This window comes from Fistularia commersonii, chromosome 11 (assembly GCF_037954325.1).
Source record: "Fistularia commersonii isolate RoL2024-O1a breed Wild chromosome 11, RoL_Fcom_v1.0, whole genome shotgun sequence".
Taxonomy (NCBI): Eukaryota; Metazoa; Chordata; class Actinopteri; order Syngnathiformes; family Fistulariidae; genus Fistularia; species Fistularia commersonii.
Window position 1 is genome coordinate 3,853,337 of NC_141294.1, and position 21,874 is coordinate 3,875,210.

Genomic DNA, 21,874 nt, shown 5'->3' on the forward strand with positions numbered 1-21,874 from the left:
TCTTCTGTGGTTCTGGAACACAGCATTTTTTTTTTTCAGCTACTGACCTATAATCTATTTTTACACAGTTTGTAGTAGCATACATTTAAATAATCTAAAAATATTTTCCATTAATTAGACTGAGCTCAAGTACTTTAGTTACATCTAAAACTAACACCTTCAGAAAAAAAGTATGAAAATTCACAAGTATCTCGATATGCTGGTATGAACACACACACACGCACGCACGCACGCGCACACGCGCACACACACACACGCACACACACACACACACACACACACACACACACACAACCACACTGAACCTCTAGCCATGTAAAACGATTCCATCACGTATTGTGGAAATTTGCATTGCTCTTTTTTGCACATAAACAGTAATTGAAGAAACTATTGTATCTATTTCTATTTTATCTAAAAGTGACATTATTCTCACCATAACACAGTCTTTGGTCTTTTTTTTCCCCCCAAAGTAACACGTTCTTATAAGTACCATTATCAAGTGTCAAAATAAGCCTAACAAATTTGCAAAATTCAAATGTCTAGGTATGAATGTATTTGTATGCACAAGGATTCCCAGGGCAAAGGAGTTTGAGTAAAATGGTGGCATTGAGTTGCAGCGTCATGTTTGCATTGCTGTCGTTACGGTGGAAACTGAATTTCTATATGCCAAATTAAAACTACTTTCACAGGGTTCGATGATTCACGGTGAACGCCGTGTGTGTACGATGACCTTTGTGTGTGTGATTCAGTTGAAATGTCCCATGGCCTCAGCTGCCTTTACTCTCACAACGGGATCCGGATCTTGGAGCAGCATCACAAGACCTGGGTAGGGACATTTATGCTTCAATTACATGGGGAAAAAAAAAAAAAGAGGATAGGCAAAACCGACTTTTGAAGGCCGTGAAGTGATCAAAGTTGCATCACCTTTAGTGACAGTCCCCATGTTGAGGTGGGAGAGATGCTCCTCTGGAAGATTACTAAGCAGGAACCCTGAAAACACATATCACACAGTTTCTAATCCATGCATATTACGTGAATGGTGAGATTTTACTGTTTAAAGATGATGCAAAACTGTAGTGGCTTCTATTCTGGTGTTCAATATCCAACCATTTGACAGTGTTTAACAATGTTTCCCCCATGTACCTATAAACATGGCAGCTCCTGCTCGAACCTCCGACCAGTTACTCTTGAAGAACTGGATGACGGAAATGTGGTAGAAATTCAACATGGCCGGGAAATCCTGGATCTGCAAACATATGCAAAAAAAAAAAAAACACCAATTAAAAAAAATGAATGTATCACCCTGTATTAAGATCCAACAGCAAATCCAGAGGATTCCACATCACACTCATTTCACAATCACACTGATGTCTGCACACTTGTAATGGCCTTACCAGGTACTTGGTGAGGTCGTTGATGAACTCGCCATAGTGCAAGCTCTTGTCCTCATGCAGGTGGTTCTGAAACATGGCGGTGATTTGTTCTGATCCCACCACAGGAGCACACACACGCATTGCATATTTACAAGCCTGCACAGATGCAAAAACAAAAGCCATGTTTGTCACAAATAAATGAAGTAAACCGATCAGCGGCGTGACAATTTAAAGGCAGGAAGAAGAGAACGTTGCTGAGAAGGTGAAAAACTGACCTTGACAACATGAGGGTTTGGATCGACCAGGTGTAATAACAGACTGACGAGAACATTGTGGATCTGATCCTTAAACACTGGCTCCCCTGAACCAAATTTGGACAGGTTTCCCATGAGATGAATAGAAGCACAGCGGATCTCGTCATTTTCCTGGACGGACAGAAATCCCGCAGGTTCTGTTAGCACATCGGTCTGAGCGAAGAGACCTTCCTCGGTTGCTTGAACAACATGCGATGAATCATAGAATCCCTTAAGAGGACGGAAACAAACTTACGCTCTCCAAAAAGGGTTTAATTTTCATGAAGATATAGACGACTAGTAGGTGGACGTTCTTCTGGTCCAGGTGGAGGAGGACTTTGGACAGGCCTGACATGGCCTCCAGCGTAATCAGCTTACCTGCCAGAAGTAGCCAGAAACAAAAAGGAACATTCATCAGGGACAAGAAATTCTGTGTGATATGATAAAAATGATAAAGGAAAAGCAGTCGGGTAGGGGCAAGAAAAGTGGTACCAAAATGAAAATCTAACAGTAATGTAGCACTTTGGACTGCAATTAGTCTCGTTTCCCTGTTCCTTTACGGAACAGCAGAGAGAAGAGTTTCTCTCAAATCAGTCATGGATTTGCAATTCAGCCTCATGGCCAAAATAGCACCGTCATACTCAAATTTACAAAACATAAGATGACTTGAGCTACAGGTTGGCTATGGATGGACAAGCTCAAGTCAAACTGGACTGGAAGGAGACACAGTAATGTAACAAATTGTGATTGTTACACTTTCAACTATTTTTTTTTAGATATTTTATTGCGAAACATTTTAATGATAGGAAACACCAGACTAATGTTAAGAAAACCAATGTAAGTTTAACTTAAGGCAACACTTGTGGTGCCCTGTTTTGCATGACAAAAGGCTGCAGAGCTATCAGTTGACTGGCCATCAAGCATAAAAATAATTTGCATGTTTGAGATGAAATAATTCCAGCAGATGGCAGGGGTCTAACTAAGGGAAACTGCAATTCCATTTAATAGCAGATACAAAAACAGAAGTGTGCGCTGACCATTTTCCAAAACACAGTCACCGCCGGCAGTACTCAAGATTACCTGGGTCGTCCTTCTCTTCCATGCCTGAACTCATGGCTGCCAGCAGCTCCTTGGCATATTTGTTTACCTTTAAAGAAAAGAGGGAGGACGGAAGAAAAAAATGACAAAATGTGTGTCCCAAGGGTGCGATACAGCTATTTCCCATAACAGCGGGCTACAGTAGCACTATGCATGTGTTTACCTTTTCGGGTGATCCCACTGCTATATTGCCAAGTCCCCGCACAGCCAACATGCGAACAGTGCAGCTGGGATCCGATATTCTCTCCATCATGTTGTTCATTAACACGTCTATTAACATCAGCTCTGTAACCACGTGATGGTTTAAGAGCTAGACTCGGGAAATAAGAGAGAAACAGATAAGTTCTTCACTGATCCTGATTAAGTTATAGTGCAAAAGGGAGTAAAGCAGTTTTCAAAGTCAACAGTGCGCATTCTAAATGTTTCGCAGGAAAATAGTAACGACGGGCGATAATGTGAGAAGAACTGGAAAAAATAATGTTTGAAAACTTGCGATGCAGTGTTTCATAGTCAATCACCTCAGAAAAGAAAGCGGTGACGGTGATTCTCTGACATTCATAGATGTTGTTCAAAGACGGACACAGACACTCCACAATGGCAGGCAACCTCGGACCGGCATGTTTCGCCATCGCCCTGGTTATAAAAGCAATGAAACCACATCGAGACCTGCTCTATGGACTTGTTTAAGATATCCTGGGATTTCTCTTGTTTTTGCCATACATTAAGAAAGACTAGATTGTTGTGGAACATTAGTAGATCTTTTTCAACATAGATGGTTGGTACAATTTTATAACAGAAAGTTGTATACCTCGCTAGTAGTGTAATTCCAGTAATGTGAGAATTCGCTTCCTTCATCGCATCCCAGCCATGTTCCTCATCCAAGATCTTCATCACCTCGTCTAACTGAGCTCGCGCTAACAAGATTCTAAGTGCATCAGCGGCCACCCTGGAGACGAGACGACGTGACGCAGTTAGTCGATAGAACCGAGCTTGAATTCAGGGCTTTCCCATGACCAATCAATCCGCTTTCAATCCATAACACTTTCGGCCTATCTTATGAGACATCGATGCCCACCCTGCAACGTGGAACGACGGGGTGTGTTTGCTGCTATTGTCCTTCGGGGCTGTGACACCGACGCTGGCTCCCAGTCTGACAGTGAGACAGGAGAAGAGCTGAGGAAACACACTGATCGCCGGCTCCTGGCTCTGGCCATTCAACAGCAGCTCTTTGAGACCGCACGTCATCTGGGAATAGCAAGCACACACACGAATCAAATCATAGTTTAAGCTATGCTAAGTTGGGTCAAATTGCCACGCAAGTAAAATTAAGAATCAATTGTGTCAATTTACATGTGTTTATAATTTACAATGATATTTGATTTTCCTCTCTAGAAAGCTGCATCTTGTCCAGATGATAGGGTTAAATTCTCCTGCTTATGCAATGGACAGAAATTGATTGGGGTCTTAAGTATGGGACGCATCAATTTCAGCTTTACTTAAAACCAGGAATGATCTGGCCACTTACGGCCTGTGGAATTTCAAATGGGGGTCTTAGTCTTGCAGTGTCCTCAATCCATACATAAGGGATCCATGTTACTGCAAAATGTAAAAGGGATGAGCCTGTAACTGGAAGTGATTTTGACTTACAGCAAGTGGCTGATTAGTGGCCACCTTAGTCGTCCCTCCTCTGATCATTGACTCCTTCTTGTCTACGTAAGGTGCCATGATGGCAAGTTTCTCCATCACCATTTCTATAATCTGATTGGCCACGATGGGCTCTGCTCCCAGAGCCATCCACATCTCACTGGTCCAGCTGGACAGGTAAGATAAAGACAATGTTAGAATCATCTTAAGCCAAATGATTAAGAATTCTTCGACGAGAAAAAACAAACAAACAAAAAAACGCACATAGCAACTGACAATGTTTGGTGATTAGAAGCTGATGGAATGGCCTTGGGGTGTTTTTTGTTCGACTTAATTTTATTATTTAGATATTTTCTGCATATACATACCTGTCATATGGAAGGGGTTGGTTTACTAGCGCGTTAACAACTGTATAGAGATGCTGCGAGGCCAGGATCAACACTGACTGTCCAACTGCCACTCTCACCTAAGCATAAGCACAGAGAAAATCAGATTCCGTGCTAAAAAAAAAAATGTAACAGCCACAAAAATATGGATCAATTAAAAAGGCTTTGAAAAAGAAAACAGCAAAGGTATACGTTAATACTTCACTTCACTTCTTTTACCTGCTCCTCTGTGATATTCTGGAGCCGCATATGGAGTATCTCCAGCATCTCTGGAACCTAACACACATAGATCCACATGCGTGGAAGCGCACACACACAAGATGTGGCCAAAACATATGCAAGTTCAAATAAAGTGTATGAATGCATAGTAGCATAGTAAATAACAATGGTAAAAAAAATTGTATACATGAGATAGTGTGCATATGCCCTACCAGCTCTTGCAGTCCACCGCCTCTGTTCTTCAGCAGAGTATTCAAAATCACAGATGAAGCGCGGCAACAGTTTGTCTGAGTGTCAACCAGACCCTCAAACAACATGAACACCAGTGCTGTCAGCTGCTGCTGTGGGAGACGTTTACTCATCACCTGACACAGAAAGAAAAATATATGTTCCTTTAACCTCCAGCGTCGAGCAGACGAGAAGATCGAATGTAAATACGTGTGTGATTTAAAGTGTAACCTTGGTGAGTTCAGAGCAGGCCTTGTAGAGTATTGAAGGATCTGGGTTTATCAGTTGCTCTTTCAAGGGCAAAAGACTGTCCACAGAGTCATCCTTATAATCATGGGAGAAACCTACGCAAAAAAAGTTTCCAAAATACTATTACCATCCAGATGACAGTATGGTTATACCTCATGATTAGATGAACTAAGATTAGTAAGGCCTCTCGGTACTAGTCACCGAATGGTACTTAACACCACACAAGACAAAACAACGCTATAGTTCAGTGATATTTTTCAATCGGTGACATGAGGAGAACGTCATGCTTAGTTGTACCTTCATATCGTAGTTGTATGTAAAGTAGCGTGTGTATACAATCAATAGCAGTTGTACGTATAGTAGGGTGAGGGTCAGAGCAACGTGGAGAGAGTCGGCCCAGCAGGGCGCCAAGGTTGTGGAAGGACACGATGTTCTAGACAAACATGAAAGAAAAGGTATAAGTAACTACATAAAGAAATGTACAAACACAATCTATTCCCGACAAGCAAGAACATCTGCGTTCTTGCTTATATCTGTGTGTATCTGTGTACCTTAACAGTCTGGTTTTCCAAATAATAAGCCAGCATGTGAGAAATGGCTGCCACGGCTCTCTCTCTCTCGTAGTCTTGTCCTGACCTCAACCACGATTCTATGTGCTGGAAAAGACGAATACAAATGACATGTTTTTGCACTTTTGCATCGTGGGAAAGGTGCAAAAGTAACGCTATTTCAATGCCCGGTACATGTGAACATACGGCACTATTTGACGATAAAGTTGACATTGATTGACTTTTGACTTTGACTTTAACCCAGATATCCATCAATTACACTTAGAGACGCTGCTATGAAATCTCAGTCCTCACCTTGAAGACACTCTGCAGGCCCTCAGGCGTTGGATCCCGAGCCAATACGCTCTTCAGCAGCTCGTGCAATGCATGCAGTGTGTCCTGGTACAACGTCTGCATAGATTTCACCACAGGCAGAGTCAGTTGGATAAAGTCATATTTGAAGTAAGTAATATTTTCAAGGTTCACACGACGTGCTTTACCTTTCTCTGATTGGGGTCCAGTACCTCTTCTTCTTTAGATTTCTCTGGAGTTTGAGTATCAGGTGGCAGAGGGATCACGCTATTTACGCAAACTTTCAGCAGGTCAAAGTTCTCGTTTTCACTCAGCGCCGGGTCCAGAGATCTGAGGTGCTAGAGGTCAAGGGTGAAATACTGGGAAACAAAAGCATGGCGAGGAATCCAGAAAATAGAGGTGAAATGACTTTTTCATGTTATCATGAACAAATTCTCAAGATGGGTTATAAATTTTCGAGATATTCGTCAAAGCTAATCCTTTAATACTCCGTCCTCTCAATTGGTAAAATGAAAATATCAAACAATAATGCCTCAACTTGAGATATAAAAACATAGTGGGTCAATGACTGTCACACTAGAAGAACAATGGCGTCTTGGTATTAAAGCAAAGGATACATCAGGTTGGCACAGGTGCTCATTACAAGGTGGCGTACCGGTGTTCGCATTACATCTGCAGGCTCTGCCTTGATGAAATCCTGAAAGTCCACAAGTAGGGAGAAAAATCATAATATATGCCTGGTCACCAATTACGTGGAACCGATGTGCCAATTAACAATAATTGACAATGTCTGTCTCTTTAATGCAAAATTCGTAGTGCTGGAGTTCCACTCACGAGTAAGACCGTAACAAGCTCCTGCTTCCGGGAGAAGATGTAGCTTTGTTTCTTCACACAAACGCTGATGGCTTTAGCAATAAGCCCAAGACTCTGGATCAAACTCAGTTTCATAGTTAGGTCCTGAAAAAAGATAATACACATGCACACAAACAAAATAAAGAAAAGACATAAATAGAAAGTGAGAAGCAGCTCAGAAGATTAATGTTGAGAAAAATATGAAGAAAGTCCCATTTCTGAACAGAGAAATATGGAGCCATTCTCATCACTGCATTTCCCAAATTGCCAGGGGGGCAAACAAGTGTGGTGGCGACAGCAGATTATCATTGCTAATAGCATAGCATTGGCCAAATCAGTCTACAATCATGAAAGCAAAATTTGAAATAAATCAAAATCAATGGGTTCAGTCTATCAATCAATCTTTTAGTGCAGATTGATCCTCCATGCCGATGGATGGAGAGAAATTGAAATTAGTAGATTGAACAGCAAACCACCATCAGGCTCTGGTTAAGGAAGTGACAGATGTTTTGAAAGTCTGGAGGCAGAAGAAGGTTAGGAGTTGGCAAGAATTTGCAAAACCTTTTCACACCAAGCATTTAAAACTAGTAGGTTATCAATAATAAATGTTGAAAATGAAAAATAAAACTTGATACGTGATATGACTATTTTATTTGTGATAGCTGCTTCGAATACAATTCTGAAACAAATCCATGAATCCAGCATGAGGGAATTACCACTCCTATAATAAAAAGGATACTTTAAGCAGTTACTCGGTTACATGTGCATGTTTGGATTTTATCCATCTTAGATAAGAAGCTGGTATAAGAAATCACCAATAATGTTTTTTTAATGCTAGCTGCTTTTAAATGTAAAAGCAATTTAATCCCAAAGATAGACAAAGAACTAATTTTAAGAAGTGGTTTCATGCGTGATCAGTGGATTCAAATTTGGTATATACCTTGTTGCCGTGAAGGAATGGTATCTGGTTTGCTCACTGGTTGAGGAAAGACCAAAAGCAGATGAAGGCATTTATCATCTCAAATGTGACTTGCACCTTTTTACTGGAAATTGGTTTTAAAAGGGACTTTAAAGAATGTCGATTTTACAACTTGCTAAATTTTCCAAAGTTGGCACTAATAATATATTAGTGATGTTTTGAGTGGCACTGTAAGCTGGAAAAAGTTTGACTTTTTTTTTTTTATGTGTGTGCCACATCAGGAAGTATCAAATGATTTTGCACTGATATTCAGAGAGAAACAAAGCATTGAAAACCTCCCAACATAACACCTAAGCCACCAACAGCCATGCATGCTTCTACATTCTATATAGCGACCATCTGATTTTCCCCACCATGGATACTTTAGTGTGAACAATCGGACCAAAATGTGTAAAGTTGTGAAAAATAATTTGAAACTCATTAAAATAACACCAATGTTATCGTTCTTCGTGAGTTGGTGAGCGAAGGTGAATGATTTGGATACAACATCCCCACAAAAGTGTGAAACAGAAGCAAAATACGGTCGGAGGCAGAGAAAAAAAAAAACGGAGGAAATTGAATAACTAGCAAGAATAAAGAGGAAAAAAAAAAGTGGGCCTTGAATCCTGTGACGATACCTTAGTCTCTACTTTAATCCCCAGAACCTGTATGAAATAAAGGCGATATAGTCATGAACGTCTGCACAATAATACCTTGTATTTCATTAATAGACTCTGTTTGGTCCATTACACAAAGGCGTGGCAGAAATGCCTAAAGCCTCTATTATTAAGAATGGCCGACAGCGGGCGATGTGTGTGGCTGCAAAAACAAATGACCGCGAAGGCTTGAGTGAGAAAGTGATCCAACTTTAAACTCCATGCATTGGCTTACTGTTAATTTTGAAAATTACAGCCACATTTCGAGTTAAATAAAAGGAAGCACAAGTTGTGCTTCTAGACATGGCTTTTTGATTTAGTTGACAGCCAAAAAAGCACGCCTGTATGTCGATTCATGGATCTTATCCAAATTTATTTGATTCTAACTTGAAAAATGCCAAAAGATAACAAAACGGCAAACTCAATAAACAAGTGGATAATACGTTTGCTCCCTCTACGTCAAATACACTGTAAAACATAACCCTTATTACCCTCCGTCTCAATGTCTCCTGCTTTATGGCACAGTTTTCACACTTAAATCTGACTTAAACTGGACATCAATCCATGATGGGAGAGAAACACTGCCAGATACCGTGAAGCCTGTTGTAAAATACATAGGTCTTAAGCTTGCTAGAATTTACTTGCATTTATTATGGATTAAAAAGAATAACATTACAATTTAGAGCCATGTAACAAAAGGTGTTTTCTCCTATTTTGAAACATCAGTATGCAAAGAAAGTTGTTAATCAATAAATCAACATGGCATCAGTTTCAGGATTCTGGCATTTTCTTCTTTTCACCTTTTATAAAGAAGCTCGAATTCAAAAGGGAAAAAAAAATCGTCTGAAACAAAAGTATTATTTTAAAAAGAACATGTATTAATAGAACTCAGTTATGAACGTATACAGTAACTGATTTGGCAACTGTTTTCCCTAAACTCTGATTTTCATCTTACCTTGGTATTGAAGTGTTTGCTGATGCAGCGAAGAATGTCCTGATCAATGCGAGACAGTATCTTGTCTGGAGGTGCATTCACTGCCACTTGACCATAACAAAGGATTAACGTGCTTTTCACTTTTTCTATCTCGACATCATTGCGTTCCTGAGTTAAGGAAAGGGGAAAAGTGACAACTCAAGCCTAAGTAAAGATTTTTTTTTTAATTGTGTAAGGTCAGCTTCTGTACTTTCAGCAGGTTGAAGATGCTTGGTGATTTCTTGAAAGCATCAGATTTTCCAAACTCATCCAGCTTGGCCAGGGTTCCCTCTAAGTGGCTGTTGGCACAAAGGCCAATGCCCAATGCGACGCCCTGATAGACACAGAGGATAGAGACCAGAGTTAGTCTGACAAAGTCCAGCTGTTGCTCCAAGTTTAAAAAGAAGTGAAATCATGAACCATTCTTGCCCACAAAGGTAAACTATGCATGAAATTATTTCTTGATCTGCAAGTGAAAAAAAAGGGTTCTACTTCCTTGCATTTCCGCAAGGAAATTAGCTGCTGTTAGCTTCACCAAAACCTTGATTAATGCGCCTCGCTGCTTATTACCAAGTGTCAAAATTGTAATGGATTGAAGTAACGAGAGGCCGCATCACCACAAAAAAATTTCAGTAAACCCAGAAATAATCGGCATAAGTGATCAATCACTCAGACAGTACCTCTCTTTCCACTGCATCATTATGACGTGCTGTCAGTAGGACTTCCTGCAGTTGCTTTTTCACTACTTCCTTATTAAAGCATTGCTGAAGTGTCACTCCGATGCATCGATACAGGAAACTCTGCAAATGAGGGAAAAACACTCATAAAATGTTGTCACATCCGAAATATGTTATAAATAACATGACTTACTGTATCAGAATATGCATCTACATTTCAAACCGATTACATTACTTGCTAATCTGCTGAAAATCTCGGTTTGACTTGACCTGATCCCGTTCTTTTTCAATAAGTGTTGCAGTTTCTTAGCACTCTTGGGAAAAAGCTGTTTAGAGACCTTACCTTCTCTTCTAATGCGTTGTTATACATGGGGAGATATCCTGTTGCTTCAGCTGCCAGCTGACACACCCATTTGTCATCATCAATAGCGGCCAGGGTTTTGGAGAATAGCTGTAAACAATGTCATCATTTTATTATGATAATTCAGTAAAATCAGTCCAGACTGAATGGGCTGCATTCTCTTAAAGTCATCAATTTAAACAACTTGGACTTCGTAGATTTATATTAAGTATAGTTTTAGTAACTATCAGTCTACTGCCACTAATTCTTAGGTAGTGCTTAGTGGTGAGTAAATGGGAATGTGTCCCATTCCAGTAAAATTTAAAAATGGACAGAAAGATACAAAAAATATATATTGAAAATAAGCTAAGGAATTTTTAATTCAATTCAGTCCCACAATAATTCAGTCATTATTGTGTCAGTTAAGGAAAATTTCTATCAAGAAAAGCAGACCTTAAGCAGATTTTCATCCCAGAGCTTCTTATCTAGGTTCTCGGCTTTTGACTCTGGAAACAACAACAACAACAACAACAGTCACACAGTTTCAGTAAAGAACCAAACATTGGACACATTGTGCAGAGCAATTGAAATGTTTCGGCTTCACCTTAAAATTCCAAACTGATGACCAAAGCAATCCACATTTAGATGCCATTTATTTAGCAAACCTTAGGTAGCACTCAATAGCATTTCTAAAGTAACCCCTTTTAGAAAATGTAAACAAACAAGCTGCATCTTAGTGAAGTCGAGTAGTACAGAGATTCTATTTAGCACTAAAGGAAATGTATATTTTCAAATAACTGATGTAGAATACCCTCTAATGTGGTCAGAAGCAGGGGTATCTCTTTCTCCCAGAGTGTCTCTGTGTTGGGGTGTATGTTGATACTGAGAATCTGAAGAAGAGAGAGCGATGGGGCTCCATGGTCTCTGCAACTAAATGGGAATGCTGCATTCACCTATAAAACAGGAGTGGAAAAATCAATGAAATAATCAGAGACTGTCATAGTATGACAAACACATGCAGACACACACAAGCACACAACTTTCATTAAAAACATTAAGATGGTGGCTCTGCTGTATTTGCCAGTCTAAAAATGACTCCTGATTTTTTGCATGTTCTGAGGACGTTGACTACTCACCAGCAGCTTGATCATAAGTGTTTGCGGAGAAGGCAGGTTGACTGAAGGAGAAATATAAGAGACTTTCAGACAACCATCAATGACAGGCACATTTTCACATGCTAAAACTGTAGATATTTAAGAGCGATCAGTAATTATAGACAAAGGCATCCATCCACCCATCCACATCTGTGCAATTTTTCGAATTAGCCTGCAGTATGTTTTTGGACTGTGGGAGTAAATCAGGGAACCGGGAGAAAACCCACACGGGGGGAACGTCTATCAGAATAGAACCAAGGTACTTCATGCTGTGAGGCAAAAAAGCCACTTTGCAACCTGGACAAAGACATGATATTGTGTATTCTAAACTCCAGGGTGGGACGAAAGCAGGGCAAAACATAACACTTGATCTTGCACAATGTTTATATCGTTAACCAGCTGGCTCTTTACCTACACTAATTGACAAATCAAGAGAAATAAATATCATTCATCTCTGTGTATTTAACCTCTATAAAGAGTCGACAGCAAGTGGTGCAAAATGAAATACTAGTCTGCTCTGAGAAACAGGTGCATGAGAGTCAGATCACTGGTACTTTGTACTGTAACCTTACCATGTTTTACATCCCCTTTTATAACTGACACAGATGTGGAATGGATTAAAACAAGGAAAATTATACAAACAGATCCAATTGATAGTTCTACCTACCTTCCTGGGTAAAGTCTATTTTGAAGCTGGGCTCCTTGTTCTCTTTCTTCTTGTTGCCTAACACTATCAGACTCTTACACAGAGGAGTGGTAGCATTGCTAAACTGTGAAGGTGTCAGGTAATAAAGCAGCTTTGGCCATAACACCTAAAAAAGAAAGTATAAAACAATGTTTCTGAGCATGTTTAATGTAATCCATGTATACAGAAATAACAATATACCTGTAATTCTAAAATACGCATCACTTATTAAGCTGTGGCATAATTTGGAGTCCTTGAAAGCAAATTAAAAGATTTCATCATCCTCTGAAAAAAAAAGTAGGATTATGTTTGGAAAAAAAAATGTATACCTACATCAGCTAGTCTTCCCACAGTAGTAGTCAGGAGATGAAGAGTGTTGTCACACATTGTTCTCAATGCCTCATTACTTACATCATCAGGATCTGGTGGCTTCTGGCCTCGCTGGATGCAAACAAATAAACAGAAATGGAGAAACTAAAATGATCTATTCCAATAAAGTTGTTCCAGGTAAAAAATAATCAACAAAAATTGAAAATGGTGTTTGGTTCGACATCAAACATTGTTTCCCATTTTGACTGAATGAACACATTATCGTCTGCAGTTATATGCAATATTTTTTGATATACTAGGGATGTGGTTAAACAATTGGTCTGCACAAATATATTTTGGTTTCGCTTCCTTTTTTTTTTAAATCCATATTGAAGCATATGTATGAATTCTCATAAATTGATAGTAATTTGTGATAAAACTATATATTTTTATAAGTTAGAAAAAAAAAAATACAGAAATTGGAAAATAAAGAATCATGCAAATAAATGGCACAGAACATTTACCTGATACGTGTCCGGTAAGGCACAGTGCTGAACTAGAAATCGAACTAGTAACTCCCCTCCCTCTAATTCCAGATAGCCATGATGGGCCATGGCACTTATCACCTGGACAACACGCTTCTTAACCTGGAACAGCAGAAATAAATCACTGATTGCACCACAACATTGTTCTGGAGCATTTCATGTGAACCTACATGAACATTTGCATTGAAATTGTGCCACTTGATATGCGTGCGTTACCTTGTTGCTATGGTCAGCCATTGGTTGTCTGATGCTGGCTAAAATGAGTAACTTTTTAGTCTCCATCATCGAAGCTGCACAACACACACATTCAAACATTTACATGCTATAGAAAAAACGAATCGTGTTAATCACTTAGACCAGGCGTGGGCAATCATTTTAGCTGGCGGGCCACATTTCTTATTTAATTGTTATGCACGGGCAATTATGTAAATTGAACAGAATTTGAATATTTAATTTTTTGGCATTTTATTTCAACTTTAAAATAATTAATGATCATATAAATGTACCAACATTATTTTGTATGTTATCATCCATTCAAAATAAGAAAAAATAAGAAGTTTCTACATTCAATATTGATTGAAAATACCTAAAATATTAAATATTAATATATGAAAATAAATATTCGTATAGTAAAATATTAAAAAAAAATAGTTTGGCAGCCGGATGAAAAAAAAACAAAAAATTGTCCCAATGTGGCCCGCGGGCCGTAAAATGCCCAGGTCTGATTTAGACTCAACTCACTGGTTGAGTTGATGAGATGACGTAAAACAGCCAGAGATCCCATTCTGTTTCGTTCGTTGCTGTTCTCCAGCCTCTGCAGAACGAACATAACTAGCCGATCTGGGAAGCCGTTGGCTGGAAGGAAGTCAAAAAAAAAAAGGGAAGATGCAGAAAGACATCAAAATTTTTAATTCAAAACATGAACTTCATTTAAGAAATGTGATAAAAGCACATACACATGAAAGAAGCAAGTCAAGAAAGAAAAATGATGCAGCGGAAAAAGATTGACTGCCAACATTAATTTGATTATCTGTGGAGGGACACTGAGTCTCTGAAACTAACGGATTAACTCATTACTGTTCTTGTGACTGAACTGAGACTAACAGAGCCTGATTCAGTTGGATAGGGTTTATCTACAATTACACACGCAACTTGGTTCCCACAACTCTTCACATTTTTTCAAATTATTCACGATTTAATGCTGTAAAAACGATAGTAATTCCGTACCAAACACTTATTTGCTACTCTACAAGGAGTGACTTGATAATGGTTTTTACTACCTAACAGACTAAAGCAGCGCAGGACCTCGTTGTGATTCTTCACCGTAGGCGGGTTGCTGTAATCAACAGAGCTGGACACCTACGGGAGAAAAATTATGTCACCTCAACAATTATGCAGTACCATGATAATGATGAAAAAAAAAAAAATCTTAAATTGCTACAATAGCGAGCATGGCAAAAGCATGACAGATCACCAAGTCACACAGGAGAATCTGCAAGAATACGGTCACAACCATTTTCTGTAGATAATTTTCTCACAAGGAAGTAGCGGCTTAGAATATATTTGAGAATTTCTTATTTCCAACAGCAAAATATGTACCTAATGAACTGCTGTAACCTTTAGTAATGCGATTAATTAATGGATAGCATTTTTTAAAAGACATTCAGCCCTGAGGTTGACTCAAAACACAATGATGGGATTGAACGTGTTGCTGGGGGGCACCTTGGTCGACTTTTTCAGTCCATGACTCGGCCCTGGGTAATCGAAAATAGTAATGATGATTTTGAAAAGTAACAAAAAAAAAGGCCCAATATAATCTGTTTTAAGATGAAGGCAAAAGGCTTGAAAAAATGCTTAAGACCAAATTATAACTGCAGGTGCTATGAAGTAGTTGTGATTCTATCAGTCCTAACGTGGTCATTCTTGCATTTAAATAATTTAATGACAGTCTCTTTCCCCTTGAGTGTTGGAAATTACATTTTATTCCTGAACTATAATAATTTCCTGGAATTGGCATATTTTTGTGCTGATCTTGCTATGGACAATTCTAATGATTTTGGGATGTTCTACTACTCTAACCTAATGCTCACATTTGCATACAGTGTTAGAAAACTCACCACTTTAACCTTGAGCCATTCAGCAATCTATTAGATCAAAACATAAGTGCCTCTGAGAAGCAGGTTTTAGAAGTAATTTTGGTTCTAATCTTATCACTTTTGTAAAAAATAAACAAACAAAAAAATTAAAAAAAACACAACTTTTCCTTTTCAAAAAAGTAACACTATCAAGTCAGACTTGATGGACTTGGCATTAGAAGATCATCAATAAGTACCATACCGAAAGTCTGTTTTTCTGAGTCATAGGTCTATGTGCCAAAGAAAGAGGTTGTGTTTTGTTATTTTTAACAAGCGCACCCCAAGCTCTGACACATCCCCATCATGGTCATATTCTTGCATCAGACAAAGCATTAGACCAAGTGTCAGCTGAGTCACAAGATGATAAAAACATCTGATGACAGCAACTATGACAATCATTTGACATGGCTATGGGAAGGAATTAAGACAATAGAAACCAAAGAAGGAACCCAGTCAGTCAACTATAATGCCACAGATTTATGGTTTGACATTCTCCTAACTAAACAACATCAGTAACAGGCTTACCTGATGTAACAGAAACAAGTTGTTATGATATAAAGTGCAACAAGGAGAGCTGCAGGCAATCAGACTACAATGATCTAGTAACAGCTAATACAATGGTATTGGTCTCTCTTTTTTATTTTTATTTTTTTGGATTGAAATTGTTGTTTTGTCATTAATGTTCCCCAACTAGTTCAGGACTATGGAACTGACCTGACCAGCAAAGTGAAAATGTAATAACTGAACTGTGAGGAGAGTGAACAATTGATAGTAATAAATCGGGAGTGTATTTTTGTCATTACTCTTCAGATTTTAATTTGGTTTTACATGTTATACATCTTTGGAAATAACTTCAATTTTCCGATCACCAAAAACATAGTAAGTTGTTATTGAAATGCCTGTAATTTGACTTGGATTTTAAGATGAGCTCCTTTAGGATTTAGATAAAAGCTAATAATAATCTTGTTCACTCCAGGTAAATAATATGTTTCTATTGTCAATTGATGTACCTGATGATGCAGAGCAAAAAGCAGACTGTCCAGTTGAGACTCCAGCACCCTGCTGCCCATGTTCATGGAGGCATCAAGAACTTGGCACAGGCTCTAGGTGGAGGGAAATTACATGATAATTTACGAGGACAAATGCTAAAAATGCTAATGCTGGAGAAATTGTTAGTCCTTCAAAATGTATGTTAAAGGGAATAACTTGAAAAAAATTACACAATTAGATATCTGTGAAGATATGTGTGGAAAAAAAAAAAATCATATCATTTTCTAGAACCCATTAACCAGCATCACGGGTTCTTATTTCATCTCACCTATGCCACAATTCACACACACCTTACTTATTATGTAGTGCTCGTTGTTTTTCTTATACAAGGACAGGATGGTAGGGACAAGTTTAGGAATCTGCTCCTCCAACTTATCGTTGGCCATCAAATGGCACATGGAGCCCACTGCCTCTGCTGTGGTCAGCCGCAGCTGAAACACAAAGAGAAGGGCAGAGAGTCGGTTAAAAATATTACAAATAACTGGCCACACTTTTATCCATTGAGTACCAAGGTGTTTATAACCAGAAAAGGAAATGACACAGGGAATGCTAGCCGTCAAAAAAAAAAAAACAAATCTTGCTCCACTTTATGGTTACAGCATCTTTATCATGGTTTACTCTTTATTATAGTGATTTTATTGTTTCCCCCCCCCATTCTGAATAGCCAACAGTTTAGTAGTCTGTAATTATTTGGTTTGAATTCTGTTCCCTCATGACCAAATATCTGGAAGACATTCCAGTCAAACATCATTAGTTGTAATATGTTCCCTGCCTTCTCTAATGCTGCACAAACCAATATTGTTTAAGTGGTTGGACTTGGCTGGTCTCATCCAGGAAGGATTCAACACAAAAAGACATACTGTACAGCGTGTTGTGTCCAGAACCCATTAAGGGCTTCAAGACAGGATACTTTCCCCAGATCAAAATAGAAGTAAAAGTTCTGGCCAACACAAAATCTATTTTAATTCAGTCTAAAAACAAGAACAATTACAGAAAAGGGTTCATTACAGATTTAATAGTCAGAATTCTTAGCAAAGAAAGCTTAAATGAAAGGAACCCTCTGACAAACCCCCTTCAACTTGCACGTTTCATCACACTCAAAGTTCTTGCGCCCTTCAGAACGGTTTAACACTTCTAAGCCACTTGGATAATCCCATTCTCAAAATGACAAGCCAAATTTCATGTCCCTCAGCTTCCCAAAGTAAAGCCTTAACAAATAGAATTTCCAACCAGACGTCTAAAACTCAGCCCGTATTTCTATCTAATTGTGGTTTTACCTTTGATTCCCTGCTTTGTAACCAGTTGTTGAAGAGGACGTCAAAAGCGGCACAGATTTCAGTGGAGAATGTGTCTTTCCTGACTGTGGGATCCGGAGCCTTGTCTAGGTTGGCAAGGTACTCCAAGATGCTTTCACTGAAATGACACAGGGCTAGAAGGGATTGATGAGAGGAGAATACATATATAACAGGAAGAGAAAGGAGGCAGTTTTGAAGACATAAAAGAATTTTGAGTTGGGTATGCATCTTATGGATAAGATATACAATGTCCTTTTCTTAAAAAACCTAAACGTGATTAAGGTGCTCAGCAAACAGCTGGCAGCTCTTACCTGAGGAGAATACCCACTTCATGTTATCTTGCTTGGCCAAGCCCAGCATGGGCAACATTGTACCAAGAATAGCATTCAGGAATGGTACCATACCATAAACTGGAAAAAAAAAAAAAAAAAAACAATCAGGGAAGTGTGATATGAGTGACAGAATTTGTTTTTTTTAATAATTTTACAGTATGTAACAAAATAGTTTCTAAACTCTCAGAAGTCGCATCAATGAAAGTAAAGGATGTAGCAAGATGAGTTTTTCCCCCAACATCAGATCATTGTTATAAAATAAAGTCATCCTTTCCTTATGAATCCCATTTGTGTCTGTGAAATAGAAAGTTGTTTTTTTTTACTCTTCGCTTGTTGTACAATGTCACAGTCTTGAACTTTAGTCAAAAGGTTTTTGCACAATAATCGAAAATGCCACTTTTAGGTCATGAGCAGAACTTGAGGCCTGTTAAACTGAGAAAATGTGGCTAGTATATTGCTGCTTTATGTAAATATCCTGAACTTAAAACGTTTAGTGAGCCCCCTCTGTTATACAAACATTGATTGCTGTTGCATTTGGAGTACTAATAGCTGAGAGGCTCAAGAGCTGTACATTGTCTATTTTGCTGTCAATACATGGGATTTATTCATTGAAAATATATCCATTACGATTGTAATTACAGATATCCCTAAATGTAACTGCTATGAATACAAAATATACCAAAATAAAAAAAGGCTTTAAAACAAAAAAACGCTTCAAAAACGATGCCGCTTTTAAAAACACAAATGATTAATTCTTGACTGTGTGCAATTGTATGCCTACCGTTGGAATCAGAGAGATTTGCTAGAGTCTGGACCACAAAGAAGTGAGGTAAAACCCCTGGTTGAAACTTGTTAAGTATCTCCTCCATGATATCATTGATGTGCTTGTTGCCCACAGCAACAAGGATATTGCTGGCTGCCTGCTGCCAATCAGGAATGACTTCCTGAGTGAACCAAAAAGATTATGAGACAAATAAAATGAGTAACAATGACTTAAAAGAAAAGCAAAATGTCTATTTTACATGTCAGTGTCTTTGCTCATTTTGTTCTGAAATAAATCACTGATCAAGAGGTAAAAAAAGGTTTAAAAAAAAAAAAAAACATTTTACCATTTTACCTTTGATCGTGTCATCTCATCCGAAGCCAGGGAGATAATGCTCTTAATCCTTGAGTAACTGATCACATCTATTTTACAGCTGACAACCAGTTCAATTGTCTGAAGAATCACAACTCTGTGGCCAATGACCAACTAAAAAAAGGAAAAGAATTGGCAAAGATACATCAAGAGGAAGAGGGCAGGAACCAGAAGGGAGAGAGGATGTAAATAATAATATAAAAACAACATGAAAACATCGCATATAGATTTTCTGAATTATATGAAAAAACATTTGATTTAAAACAAAACCCTGATTAATACTTATAAATACGTTTTTCTACATCTTCTCCAAGTGTAATGTTTACATCAACAGATTATCATAAGACCGAGTATGACAACATGCCTCATCACATTACATACATACACCAAAAGTCATTCATGACTGAGATGAAATGTCCAAAAAGGGTTATGATACAAACAACAAAAACAGAAGTACAAATGACAATTTTAGGGAAGTGTTGCCTTTCACACTAACTTAAGTTGGGGTCATTGCATCTTTACCTCCTGTGAATGTGAATGTCTTAACTTGCATGTTGCCTTCTGTAATATGCTGGAAAGCTACATGTTAGAGGCACCGATAGGCCTTTTAAGTGTGACCAGGTTTAACAGATTAACAGCAGTCCACTGTTCACTGGGTTTACTGGAGTCAAGAGAAAGCTCTAATATGTCAACAGACCTTTGTATCACACAAGTATAACATTGAATGTGAGCTGCAAATCTCTCGAGTGTTTCATTGTTTTACTGGAACCCTCTTCCTTCTCAGCCAATCAAAGAAATAAAACCAGAATTTGCCAGGAAGCTAAATGGTATGTTGTATCTTTGTGATATGTTAGTTGTGTTTAGTTATTTTTCTCTGATTTGTAACATGTACTGTAGTGGTTGATAAGACTGAAAATCCAAGTGTGGGAGTGTCTCACCTTAGGGTGTCTCATAAGGTAGTCTTGACACATAGCTAACACTCGGTCTGGCTGCTGTTTTCCCAGAGTCAACATAGATTTTCTGACCTGCTCCTGGACTTCACAGTTTTTATCGTTTGCTGCATCCAGCAGCGCCAGGGTCACCTCTGGAGTGAAAAACACACATGGCAGATACAAATCTTCAAAAGAAATTATCAGTGTTTGCTGTCGAGTATGAGGGAAAAGATGCAGATGTTAACTTTTAGCCTGAGTTAATGTTGCTGTTAGAGTACAACAGAGCTAAAGAAAAGATGCAAGTTATCAGAAGGTTTTCTCTGAGGAAGGCTTACGTTCCACGTCTGTGTCATCCATGGCGAACAAAGAGAGGACTACTTTCCTGCAGCCCGTGGCAAAGGATGGACCGTAAAAAAGGCAACGACGTTTTGGAGCTACAGAACAAAAGAGTGTACATAAAAAGAGTCATTGTATCTGTGAAAAATAGGCTTTTATGTTAAATGACATTTGCTTTCAAAGTAGAAATAGTTTTTTTTTTCCCCCAAATTGCTTACAAATTGAATTTGACACATACTTTTACTTTGTTTCTTTTAGATATTGATATGTATTCATCTGCAGTAAAAAAAAGGTGTTTGTTTTCACTTGACATGATGGCTAACAGTCACATGACTGATTGAGAAACAGGTAAGCGAAAATTGTAGCCTAAGTGGCTGTGTAAAACAAATAAATTATCAATTTATCTTTATTTTTTCAATTTTTACACATTCGAGTATGACAGCATGCAATTTGAATGTTGACGGAGCAACAAAAAGGCACAGCGTTCAGTGAAAATGTATGGAGTAACCTCAATTTAGACAATTTGTCATCTATGGTTTGAACAGGATTATATTACGGATTCCTTCTTTAGCTCTAAAAATAATCTGCTAGGATTGAGATGAAACCGAGGGAGAAGAAAAAATAATGAAAAAAAATAATAAAACATTAGCATGCTAGCCTAGCTGACGCGGCTACGGAAGAGCGCGTAGCGTCCACGCATCACCGTTAAGAACAACTAAACGCAGCCGATTTGCTTGACTTACCGAAACCCACGGACAGACAGAACCCACGGCAGCGTCGCTTCCTGTGGCCGTTCAGACTGCAGACTTCGCTGTTAGCGGGACAGCGTAAGTCGGCATTGCGTATATCCGTCTGTCATTGCAGGTGTAAACCAGAGACTGTAAACACGCCTGGTCATGTGCTTCTTGTCAGCAGGACCCAATCAGAGGGCGGGCGGGCGGAACCAATATTTGGGCGGAACCAAATGACGGGGGAACACAGCACCTGGCATCGCTCTGCATCTGCGCATCTAATGCTATGTTATGACATTAGAGGTCATATAAATGTTTTATTTCCAAAAGATTTTTTGAATGCCAAATCTTGGTTTGTTTCGATTAAGTAGGAACAAAGCACAATTGATCAACCACAGCACAAATGTAGGTGTTTCACTATTTTATACG

At 38.6% G+C, this 21,874-nt stretch overlaps 1 protein-coding gene across 2 annotated transcripts; it reads right to left on the reverse strand.

Moving 5' to 3' along the window:
- Positions 1–445: 445 nt before the first annotated feature.
- mroh1 (maestro heat-like repeat family member 1) lies at positions 446–21,611 on the reverse strand. Of its 2 annotated transcripts, XM_086154547.1 has the most exons (45): positions 21,458–21,611; positions 20,714–20,812; positions 20,385–20,530; positions 19,429–19,560; positions 19,093–19,255; positions 18,291–18,389; positions 17,962–18,113; positions 16,975–17,115; positions 16,645–16,737; positions 14,780–14,858; positions 14,241–14,354; positions 13,716–13,789; positions 13,479–13,601; positions 12,979–13,086; positions 12,628–12,772; positions 11,943–11,983; positions 11,618–11,759; positions 11,260–11,312; positions 10,810–10,917; positions 10,470–10,589; positions 10,001–10,123; positions 9,772–9,918; positions 8,799–8,825; positions 7,185–7,307; positions 6,968–7,047; positions 6,539–6,680; positions 6,354–6,449; positions 6,042–6,146; positions 5,788–5,923; positions 5,473–5,585; positions 5,226–5,378; positions 5,014–5,070; positions 4,777–4,874; positions 4,412–4,577; positions 3,840–4,009; positions 3,573–3,710; positions 3,283–3,397; positions 2,928–3,074; positions 2,747–2,813; positions 1,923–2,044; positions 1,649–1,798; positions 1,395–1,529; positions 1,144–1,246; positions 925–990; positions 446–822 (listed from the first exon to the last, which is right to left on the reverse strand). In XM_086154547.1, exons 2-45 carry the CDS (start codon positions 20,733–20,735, stop codon positions 746–748), a joined length of 4,911 nt encoding a protein of 1,636 aa, XP_086010673.1. In that variant the 5' UTR covers positions 20,736–20,812; positions 21,458–21,611; the 3' UTR covers positions 446–745. The 2 variants fall into 2 exon arrangements, with proteins under 2 accessions (XP_086010673.1, XP_086010674.1); XM_086154548.1 differs by lacking the exon at positions 8,799–8,825.
- Between the last annotated feature and the right edge of the window lie 263 nt (positions 21,612–21,874).